Genomic DNA, 11,811 nt, shown 5'->3' with positions numbered 1-11,811 from the left:
CGAGGATAATTACGTTATATATAGCTGGCTTGGAGTGCAGCCTGAACCAGAATTCAAGCCGCCACGTCCAGTCTATATTACGTACCGTGTGGCTTGAACGAGAAGAGCCACGACATGGAGGGAACTTGGGTGGCATCCCTATCGTCCGGGAGGATATAAATAGAAAAAAAAACAAAAAAAAATCAGAAAATTTAAAGTTTTGCAAAATTGTCCGCGTGATCTCTGGTCATGTCAAATAAAATAGTGGGCATCCATACTATCAATTTTCGGATTTGACCAATCAATGATCAATCATTAAAGAGTTTAAAATTAAATTGATACAATCGTTGACAGAAAAATAACACAAATTTAAAGTGTAGAATTAAATTGGCGTGAATTAGGTTTATGATTTTTTAAATGGTTATTCCACCATTATTTTGCTTCGACCTATCACCATGTACAGGTAAGATACGAGTTAGAATCAGGGTGGGTCTCAACATTTTATTATTTTTACTTGACGGTTTAGAGAATTTCCTTTTAACTAGTAAGCTGGCTTCATAGGGGTAAACGGGCGTTACTTTCACCAAAGCTTGTGCAAATGTCATGTTAAAAATTGTTTAGAGATGCAATGCTGTCTTTCTTCAATTGTCGATAGAGTCAACGTAGGGATAACTCAGGAATCTTGAAGGCACCTTTAAATTATCGAGAAAACCTAGTAAATAATCTTACTTGTTTTCTTGTATTTATGAAATTAATTAAAAAAGATAGGCGCGTGTAATGTGCCTTTTTCATATAATTTGATTGCATGTCACTTGTCAGCGTGAATATGTCGGTTTTGACGTAGACCCTTTCTACCGTAATTAATAGCCCGTTTTAGTTTATTGAAAAACAAACCAATTGCTCCCGACTTTCAATTTCAATCAGTGCAAAAAAAAAATGAAAACTCAAAGTGAAGCCTTCCGTGCTTTTCCACACGTTGCCTTTGGTCGTCTTGTTTCGAGAAGATGTTAATTGGATCGCCATAGAAAGAAAGAGCGGTTCAAAAAAGGGGGGTTGACTTTTCATCTGCTTTGCTGACCCAGTTGATCTTCATGCTTATTTTGGCCCACCTCATTAGATTTTTCTATGGATAAATTTCCTACAGGGGTTTGATTTTCGAACCCATTTTGTTGTCAATTATTTCTAGCTTCCACTCTCATGTTGACTAGCTCTAAGGGCAATAGTCTAAATTAAGGAAAATGGCTGCTTAAAATCATCGGGGGGGGCGACGGAGTCTTCAATTCTCTTTCCAACTGTTGTTTTTTAAGGAAGGGGCAAACTAGCCAAGTTAAGGCGATCATGCACGTGCTTGGCACGTGGTTCTCCACAAACGTTGGCAAACGAAATTAGGTGGGGATGAAAAAATGGAACAGGGAAGAAGCGGACAAAAATGAGAATTGAAAGTTGTGGTTGTAAGAGGCTACACGAAAATAAGTGAATGCTCAAGGACAAGCGTAAATTGTGCTTACGAGTCAAGTCGACTCGTCTTGGTCGTTTGGCATTTGCCTCACGAGCATGATGGCATCTCTCAATCCATTTGATTTTCTCTCCAAATCAAGCGTGCTTGGAGTAACCTCCGATCTCTATTTGATTCTCAACCGGCCGTTACCGTGTATGGATGTGGATTTTCAGTTTATATGATTGACAATGTGCTCGATGAGGGCTCCCAGGACATAAATAGTATCTCGTTAATAATGTCACTAGCAATCAACAGTCATAAATAGTATCTCGTGAGTAATGTCACTAGCAATCAACGGTCATAAATAGTATCTCGTGAGTAATGTTACTAGCAATTAACGGTCATACTAATTTTCTTTGTAGTGAGAATATAATTGAATCTCGCATCGAAGTCTTAGGGTAGAACATGTTCTCATAGTATAGTACAATCATGCCATTACGAAGACCGTGGGATTTGCCGCTATTGGTAACGACGATGACATGTGGAAGGTGGTGCATCAATTATTTCGCGGATGTTATTGATGGAGAAGGACGAGGTGGTAGTTACTGGTTAGACCAATTCTACATGACTCTTTTTATTTCTCAAAAGTTGGGAAATTTTCAAATGCATTCTCCCATGACATTAAACTAAAAAAAATTAGTGTTTCGCCCGTCGTTGATGTGATGGAGGCGGTCATTTATTGTCACCAACCTCTCTGTTTGTTGTTACAAAGTTGTAAGATCAACAATGAGAATGAATTTTCAATATTTAGAATTCACATTGAACAAATTTAAAGTTTAAAAATCACATTGAATAAATTTAAAATATTGAGAAATCATTTTGGGTAAAAATTTGAGGACCACTTATATTGGTTGCCCTTGTATTTTTCTATGTCAATGTTTTTTTTTCTTTGGTTGAACTATGTTAATGTCAAGTGGCAGATTCAACATAGAAAATACTTACTCCAATTTATTCCTTGAATCGGGAAACCTAGAACTTGATACTTGTAAGAACAACTAAGTGCGGAATTTGAAATTAAATCAATTTTGAACCAATTTACCCTTAACCCAAAGTAAGTTCTTTTACTCTTTTATTAAAAGTAGAAAAATATTTGTTGAAATTAAATTTGGATGACATATTATCCCTTAGTAGAAAGAATTGTATTCATGTTTGTTACATGCATATTTTACAAAAGATAAAATAAAACAAAAAAGAATACTCAAATCGGCTTCATGGTAATAAAATCGACTCCGACAAAGTAGATTCTAAATTCCAAGCCTGAGACCGTACTCCTTTTGCAATTGATCACTCCCAATAAAAATGGAGCATCTATTGTTTACCCTTTTCCACCAAACTTATGAGATCAATTGGGGAAAAAAGACCTTTAATCCCAAATATTGGAATCCAACAATATTCCTGATTAGACCTTTTCCAAACACTTTCCAACAGAAGAAGCTAAATTAATGGCTATAAATAACAAGAATCTTAAAACGAAAAAGAAGATGAAATTGACTATGGACGATACAGGAAGGGAGCAAAAGAGCGCTAAACCGGTACCTTTTGCCACCTCAATTCCAACTAATAATTTCATAGAAAAATAACAATTTAAAAAAAATTATAAAAATAAAAATATAATAAAATAAGGGAAAAGGATATGTTCTTCACGGCGTCTCCGTCCCGACGGCGAACTTTGACTTTGAAAGCCGACCACCCCTTCCAGAAAATCATTCGCTATATATGCAGCAGCACGCCTGCCGATCTTCCCCTCTCTCTCTCTCTCTCTCTCGCTGTGATGTTTCTCAACAACTAATTCACGCTCGCCCAATCCTGGGTGTTCCTCCTTTCGCTGTGATCCTCTCCAGCACCAGAAAGAAACCGACAGGAAGGAAGGAAGGAAGGAAGGAAGAACGAAAGAAAAGGCAGCAGGAAGGAACAGCATAATTCTGATTCTCCATTTCCTGCCGACGGATAAGGAGGGGGCGCAGGATGCCGTTCTGCGAGGTGCGCAACAATGGCATTAAGCTCTTCTACCGCACGTACGGCCGCGGACCCGTCAAGGTCCTCCTCATCATTGGTAAACATGGCGTTCTTGGTTTCTTGGTTCCATTTTGATTGGTTTTTCATTGCCGGGGGCGTTGAATCTTTATGTGGGTCGTTGCCGATTGATGGTTCTTGATCTGGTGCGGGGTCGATGGGCAGGACTGGCCGGGACCCACGAGTCCTGGGGTCCTCAGATTAGGGGGCTGGCCGGCACGGACGCGCCCAGCGACGGCGGCGGCGACTCCGGGGCGGCCGCCGTCGACGGCGGAGATGACAATGAGAGCGGCGGGGACGGCAGCGGGATCGAGGTCTGCGCTTTCGATAACCGCGGGATGGGGCGGAGCTCCGTTCCCACCAAGAAATCATCGTACACGTGAGTTCTCCTTTCGTTTGTTTGATGCCGGATCGTCGATGGTGATGGATGATGGTGATGCATCTTGCTGTGCGTTTGCGTCCGTCTGTATATTGCGCTGGCATTGATGAAGTTGCAGGAATGGTACTTTCTTGCATTTCGTGGGACGCTTTTCTTAACCTGATAATGACTAAACGTTAAAAAAATTGAATTATTTGAAGTCCTCTCCTTTCGTAGATCGTTCATAAGCTTCTTTGGTTATCTCTCGCTTAAACTTCATAGCTTTTAAAGCTGTTTCAGCTGTTGAAAAAGTAACTTGACTTCATTTTCATCTTTTAAACAGCTTTTAAAGCTGTTTCATTCGAACGATTACTTCCTTATTTCTTTACTGAAAGTAGGGAGGAGTAAGTAGCCCCCCTCTGAATTATTTATTGTGTCATCTGATGCGAGATGGATACTCGTGGTTTGAATGAGCAAAACGTTGAATTGCGAAGATTGAGGATTTGGTTGACTTTTCCTGACATACTTGTTCACAACCAACTAAATAATATAGCTCCTGGCCAAAGTTGACTTCATCGTTCAATAATATTGGGAATGATTGGTGCAGAACAAGGATTATGGCAAAGGATGCTATTGCAATGATGGATCATTTGGGCTGGAAAGAAGCCCATGTTTTTGGCCATTCAATGGGTGAATCTCTGACCCTTCACTTCACCTGCACTTTATTGACAATATGGTAGTTTCATTTTAGTGTCCTTATGCATTTGAAAGCAACGTAATTTGTTAGAACATTGGCTAGATGTATCTGGGACAATCAAACTCCCATGAATCTTAATGCGTGCAGTTTTGTTTTTCTTTTCTGATGATTTATTTTAGATTGGTTGTGAAACAGGGGCGATGATTGCTTGCAAACTGGCTGCTATGGTGCCCAGCAGAATTCTTTCACTAGCTGTACTTAATGTAACTGGTGGAGGTTTCGAATGTTTTCCAAAGGTAGAATGTCTCCTTTTTTTTTCCCGAAATTGTAAACCTTGTTCCTTGACCATGTTGTGCCAATGTATGGAGTTGATAAGTACCTGTGAATTTTCAAAAATGTTCCACTTTGAGTCAACGTCCATCAAAGCAACCAGCTCAAGGTTTATACTTACATAGCAAGCACTAGCAGGATGTAGTCGCGCAATGCATACCAACCATCGGGCCATATACAGGATGCCATTCTCTTTATTGATTAGATGTTCATTAAACAGTATCCTAATGTCGGTATTGTTGATGATTAGGTCTTGGCAACCAGAGATCTCACATCTAGTGCAATAATGTCTATCCAGGCTGTATTAACAAGATGCGTATTACATAGAGACATGTGAAAAGATTTTAATATGCAGTGGCACTTTTTGGTCTGAAATCATTTGATAATCCATATGCTATACAGTCACATGGTTGAACTCGTCAAGTTGCACCGGTCTATTAGTGAAGTCAAATTCTTGGGGATTTTATATTTGATCCACTGATATCGAGGTAGCATAGTTCTATGGAGATTTCGATTGAGCAAGATGCGCTCTATCTCTTATAAAGAACTTCCTGTCGTAAGTTTTAAGTTACTGCTACACAGGACCAGCGTCAACTTGGCTGAAAATTCTCTGTTGACAACAAAAGCCAATCATTTTTTTTTAATTTCCCACGTCTTGACTGAATGAACTTTAGCTGACCCTATTCCCCATCCTTCTTAGCTTGACCGAAAAACAGTATCCATCGCATTTCGTTTCTTGAGGGCGAAAACTCCGGAACAGAGGGCAGCCGTGGACTTGGACACTCACTACTCAAAGGTAAATAAATAATTTTAAAGTCTGTCAATGCGATGGCGTTATTTATAGGAAGGCGTTTAACACAGATAGATTCTAGGAACATTAGGTTCATTTCCCTTTCTGCAAGTATTTTATTTGGTCAGTCTTTGATTGGTCTTTCTTATTTGCAGGAGTATCTGGAGGAGTATGTAGGGTCTAACACCCGGAGGGCAATTCTATACCAAGTAAGAGATGCCAGACTAGGTTGAATCTTGTAGTAAGGCTTCATTTAACTTATTATATTAACAAAATGGAGTGACTTTAACTGTCTAGTGGTTCTGTTAAATGGACATGCTTTTTTGGTAGCACACATGATTTAAGTTGGAACCTCAAAGGCTCCATGTCTGAAGGTCAGCCCGCAGGATAAGTTTCCAAAACATGTTTAGAACTTTGCGTTTGTAAAGGAAAATAGCATGAATAAGCCAGCAAGATTGCCTAAGAAATAGAGTTGAAACCTCAAAATCATCAAGTTTAAAAGGCACGTATCATGGCCTTGAAAAAAAGGTTGCATATCCACGAAATCTGCAAATGAATTTAAGGTTCCTCTGATTGTTCCTTTTTTTGCATTCTGAACTGAAAGAGGCATGTCCAAGCACTGCAACAGCCACCTCGCATTAAAGGACCGCCATTTATATTCCTTAGTGCATCTTGAAACTTTTTTCAGAAGAATAGTCTGCCCCGAGTTGCCGAGCCAATCTTTATCTCAGAGCTTAGATGCTTGTCTGATTGGCTTGCTTGATATCTATACATAAGGTTCAATGCTACTTTGAAACACAACTTTGCCATATTTGATCCTTGACATGTTATGGCATTGAAAGTTGACTTCAATGGCAAACTCGTCCATCATGCAGGAATATGTCAAAGCAATATCAGCCAATGGGATGCAATCCCCTAATGGCTTTGAGGGTCAAGTCAATGCTTGCTGGAGACATAAAGTGACCCCGACAGAGATTGAAATGATACGTTCTACTGGATTCCTTGTGTCCGTCATCCATGGAAGGTAGCGTAGACATGCTAAGCCTTTGTTTTATTCTTTCAGGACTCCAACACTGTTTGTGTATACAATAGCATTAGTAGCAATGTGAAGGAGGATCCTGCAGAGGCCAGGAGAACAACATCCTAATAGAGGAAAAGCATTTCAGAATTTCAGACATTAGAATGGCTTAACTTGAGCAATCACTATAAATGCAGAAGACACGCAAATGGGTAGTCATGGGAAATCTACCCCAAATTTTTTAATGTCATACTAAGTTGATTATAATGAAAAATACATAAGTTGGGCGTCCATCTAAAATCCTATTTCTGGCATTCATGTAAAATCCAATTTCTGAGCAGCTTCAGCTTGTCTCTTATTTCTCTGGAATTCTTCCGTCTTGCATGTTGTTTTTTTTTTTTTTTCCAATACCATATCTCATGGAGATGGCTCCTCCAGGATCCAGTTGACTACATATTACATGATGGTTCCCCAGAGAAGTACGCTGATTTAACTTCATTTTTGTCGGTGTTAGGCATGATGTCATAGCACAGATGTATTATGCAAGGAGACTTGCAGAGAAGCTTTACCCATTCGCTAGAATGGTAGACCTTCATGGAGGGCATCTTGTGAGTCATGAGAAGACTGAAGAGGTAACGGTCTACTTCTACCAGAATATTTTATAGGAATGTGAATGGGTGGACTAAGCTTTGCTCTATGGGGTGCTGCATACCATGACCAACTGGGTCCTAGAACAGGTGAAACACTCTGGGGAATTTTTTTTAAAAGACTGCATTTTTGGTGTGAAACAATTTAATTCTTGTAGTGACTTGGATGTTGAAGAGGTTTGACTTATATAGCTCATGAGAATACTACAATTTCTCTCATTTTACTAATGGTTTTGAACTACAAGAAGAACAGTGGGTTCAAATTTTTTTCATGGGATTTATATTAGAATCTCAAAACATTCCCTGATTCAGTCTGTGTCTTAGTAATGTACTGACCAGCTAATTGAGCTTCCTCAGTTACTAGTTAGTGGCTTTCAGATTTTGAGAAACGACAATGATACAGAAGTGTATATTGTCATAGTTTTCCCAATTTATACTGTGGTCTCATCAAATTGATTATCAATGCATGTTCTCAAATTACCTAGGAAATCAGTGAGTTAATCGGACTTTTCAGGTCAATCAAGCTCTTCTTGAGTTGATCAAGGCATCCGAAATGAAGGTCAGCCCAGAGGACTGGACTAACTTGCCCACGAAAAGACCTGGTGAGTATTTCTATCCTCAATTGACTCAATTTTGCATGTTGCTAACTTCGTGGAATACAACGCAAAGAGATTCTTCATGAAGGACTACAATAATATGGTTTCCTGACCTTCCGACTGTATTTCTGCTGGGATTGTTGATGCACAATGTCTAGGCTGTCTAATTATACATGCTATTCTGGCACCGAAGCAAGAATTCCTAAGCTCACACCTTTTTGGTACATGGAAAGTCCCCGACTACGGGCTAGCCTTATGTTGGAGCTGTTAAGGCTCGGCATTTGGACCCTTCCCCAATCAAAGCTATCTACCTGAATTCACCTGACCAAATCAAAGCAATCCTATGGGCAATTCATCGTATGATAGTTGAAAGTCTCATTGCTCATTAGTTCTGCTGACAGAGAATTTCTGAAAATCTGAACATGTTTCAGCACTTGAAACGGTTGAGGAGGAAATGTGCAGTTTTTTTTTTTTGGTCAGAAGGAAATAGCCAATTTGACTCACCTCTTTACTGATGAATTTGTCAACATTTTTCTCCTAGGGTGGATAAGTACAAAATTCACATTAGTTAAAAACACCGGAGGAGGAAGCAGTGTCTCTCTCACGTACAGCATACTAGAGAGGCTACACATTATCCTGCTGTACTTCTTCAGCGTGTTTGTGTTGGTATTTGAATATGGAAGAAAAGCCATACGAAGCCTCAAGCCTGTCAAAGTCGGAGCTTCCCCGACATAGCGACACTCAGAGAAGCCTCTTTTTCACCGGTGATTCTACATTTCGCCATTGATTACATTCAACACGTAACTTATCGTTTGTTCCCCTGTTTATCCGACATCTCACGTGTTTATATGACTTTCTTGCAGGTTTTTCTGATCTTTTACCTTATCGCCATCACTCTTTATTTACCAGAGCAGGTGGCTCGGTTGAGCAAACTATCATTTTATGTGACAACAAACGGAAATTGGGGAGTTAAGAAAAACAAGAGAGGCCAATTCGTGGGTGGTTATTTTCAAACGGGAGGACAAGAAGGAACTCAAAAAGTTTTCCGGGTTCCGTCTTCCATGCGAGTTGAGATTGAGAAAATAATCTTGTATCTAAGAGACAGAGAGGCTTAAATTTCCCTCTCTGTAATACGGAATGCTTTCTAATACATCTGCTCATTATTTAAAATCTTGTGCCTCTGGACTTGATATTCCTAGCATAGCAAGCAATGCAATGAAGTTATCTAATCACAATGCAAAAATTGAGCCCCTCAGGTTAAACGCTGCCCTTCCTAGCTCCGACCAACTGTTAAACCATAACTAACGCAGAAAAATACCGTATCGACTGAGGAAATATGTTGACAGAGTGCCAGCGATGGGACTTCCAGCAGTTCTGGCATGGAGATACAATCATGATAACTCAACTTCGAAGACGATATAGAAGAGAGACTCTGAAACTGAGATTTCATGTAGTTCCTTAAGGCAGAAGAAGGTGATGAAGAGATAGATCATCATGCAAAGTTGATGAAACAATCAAGCTATCAGGTGGCTGATATTTATTGCAGCTGAGCTGACCATGTAAGAAACGAAAGGTAGAAGATTAAGAGGGGAAACCATTCAAGGTTTTTGCTTATGCCGCACGGCGTGCCGTGTCGTGCAATTTCACCAACCTAATAACAAGCTAGGCCCTTTCGTTTCGATAACACGAAAGCTCGGACTTGGGTGTGTCGCAGATGGACTAATGATATCTCTTAACATGTCGTGGTCGAGGAAATCTCGAAACTTTCGAACTAAGCGTTCGTCGAAACGAACAGACAAGGCAGGAACAACCGACTGATTCGGATCAACCGTGCAAGCAAATTCAAACAAGGCAAACCCGAAAATAGAAGCAGCAGAAAAGAACAAAAGGAAAGAGCGAATCGTGCGGATGAATTATGTAAACTTAAAAGAGTCGTGAAGACAACGAATCATGGGATCGGGCCAGCTCTCTCTAAGTAAATTGCAATTCAGCAGCAGAAAAAAGGAAACGGGGTGTAGAGAAAAGCTCTCAGAGAAGGCAGAATCCATACCAAAAGAGAGACGCGGGAGCCATGAACGATGCTGGAGGATGCTCCTCTTCATGCAACTTCAACAGAGCCATGTACATGATACTACTCAAGAGAGAGAGAGAGAGAGAGAGAGAGAGGTGAACTTGCCCGGGGTGGTCACCGCTGCTGGCGGAGGATGAAGATGGAGATGAGGATGACGCGTGCGCAGTGCCCTTTTCGCGAAGAAGGAAGAAGGAGGAGGAGGAGAGAGGAGAGAGGAGAGAAGGGATGGAGTGAGAAGACAGGGACGTGAAAGGCCAATCATTTCCATGGAAGGTGTCTCTGCCCTAGGAATATACTCTTCTTGCTCCTGCGGAATATCTCTTTCTTGTTCCTCTTCGACATTGTTCCCTCCACGTGTCCCCTTCGTTGCGGCCGGATTTCCTTTTGCCGTTTATATATATTTTTGGGTAAGATTTTGCCGTTTATATTCAACCTCACCAAAATTAAATTAATTATTCTCCTCAAATCAAAATCAGAAAAAATCCCGATTATTTCAAATAAGATCTCGAAGTGCTATTATTTTCTCAAATAAGAGTTTAGATTAAGCCTCATTTCAAATAAGAGTCTTCAATGCGTATGTCAATTTCAAATAAGGGCTGAACTCACTAAATATGAAAGATAATTTCGTCTTTTTTAAAAAAACTATAAAACAAAACAAAACAAAACACAAGTGGGAGGGTGCTCCCTCTTGCTTGGCACTGCTGCCCCATCGTCGATGGGGCAACGGCGAAAGCCGGCAAGGTCACTACACCTAGGGGAGGGCTAGCAACTTGGCGACCAAAGGTGAGGGCTTATTGACCTTCAACAAAAGGGGGAGAGGGCAGTGACCTCTCCCTAGATTTGAGCGACTGTGACTATTGCACAAGTCTGTCGGCCCTCACCTAATGCCACCAACTTCCAAGGGCACTAGGCGGAGGTCACCTTCACCGACATCAAGCGAGATGTCCCTCACCAGCAGCAAGTTGGGCAGGGCGAGGGTTACCCTCGCCAATGTCGAGCGAGGGTCACCCTCACCGACGTTGGGCCAGGGTAGCTGTGAGTGGCGTTGGGTGTAGGCATTCCTCTTTGGATCTAGCAAGGGATGCTCTTGCTAGACTCAGGCATGGCAACCCCCACCCGACATTGGCGGGTGATGTCGGGTGACCTCAGCTAACCATTGATGGCTATGTTTGGGAAAGGAAGAGGAAAAAAGAAAATAAAAGAAAAATGAAACAAATAAAAAAATCAAAATATAGTTATAATTTTTTTTTACCAAAATATTGTTTCTTTGACAACTGAAAAAGTCACCACCAGCCAAAGGTCCTTATTTGAGACGATTTAGCCACTTTAGATACTTATTTAAAATAATTTAGTCATTTCAAGCTCTTATTTAAAACAATGTTGACTTTGAGCCCTTATTTGATAAAACTGAAGCACTTTATACTCTTTTTTAAAATTTCTCCTCAAAATTATAATCTAATTTCCTGAAAATTATAAATAAATAAATGAAATTTTGAGACTTCCATAATGTAAAGCACAAAGACGATATTCCCTCTTCTCGAGAAAGTAAAATATACAGAAGAAAACTTAATGGTGTTGAGCGTGCAAGTATCAACACGTTATAGCAAAAATCAGCCCACTAGGGTTACTTGATAGGCTGGTTGATAGGGCGGCCCCAACATAGAGATGCAAGTCTCCTATTGCCTTGTAAGATTACCTAGTAACTAGGCACCAAATATTCACGAAGAATCCCTCATTACATATGAATCTCTTAGTAACGAAAAAAAAATCAAAATGACTCTTTCATAGTTTTCTACTACTCTTATATTGTAGAC

General features: G+C 40.3%; 1 protein-coding gene and 1 long non-coding RNA gene across 2 annotated transcripts; one reads left to right on the top strand and one right to left on the bottom strand.

Moving 5' to 3' along the window:
- The first annotated feature begins 3,169 nt into the window (after window positions 1–3,169).
- LOC104424520 (putative aminoacrylate hydrolase RutD) lies at window positions 3,170–9,977 on the top strand. Its single transcript, XM_010036980.3, has 11 exons — window positions 3,170–3,530; window positions 3,656–3,869; window positions 4,456–4,538; window positions 4,741–4,841; window positions 5,576–5,671; window positions 5,821–5,874; window positions 6,541–6,689; window positions 7,198–7,315; window positions 7,845–7,932; window positions 8,468–8,690; window positions 8,790–9,977. The coding sequence occupies exons 1-10, from the start codon at window positions 3,443–3,445 to the stop codon at window positions 8,659–8,661; spliced, it is 1,185 nt and encodes a 394-aa protein (XP_010035282.2). The 5' UTR covers window positions 3,170–3,442; the 3' UTR covers window positions 8,662–8,690; window positions 8,790–9,977.
- On the bottom strand, window positions 6,035–10,110 carry LOC104424521. Its single transcript, XR_005547697.1, has 2 exons — window positions 9,977–10,110; window positions 6,035–6,808 (listed from the first exon to the last, which is right to left on the bottom strand). It is a non-coding gene; the product is annotated as an uncharacterized LOC104424521 (long non-coding RNA).
- Window positions 10,111–11,811: the final 1,701 nt, after the last annotated feature.

The sequence above is a fragment of the Eucalyptus grandis genome, chromosome 11 (genome assembly GCF_016545825.1).
Source record: "Eucalyptus grandis isolate ANBG69807.140 chromosome 11, ASM1654582v1, whole genome shotgun sequence".
NCBI classification, from domain to species: domain Eukaryota; kingdom Viridiplantae; phylum Streptophyta; class Magnoliopsida; order Myrtales; family Myrtaceae; genus Eucalyptus; species Eucalyptus grandis.
This window is presented reverse-complemented; position numbering and strand designations above follow the sequence as displayed.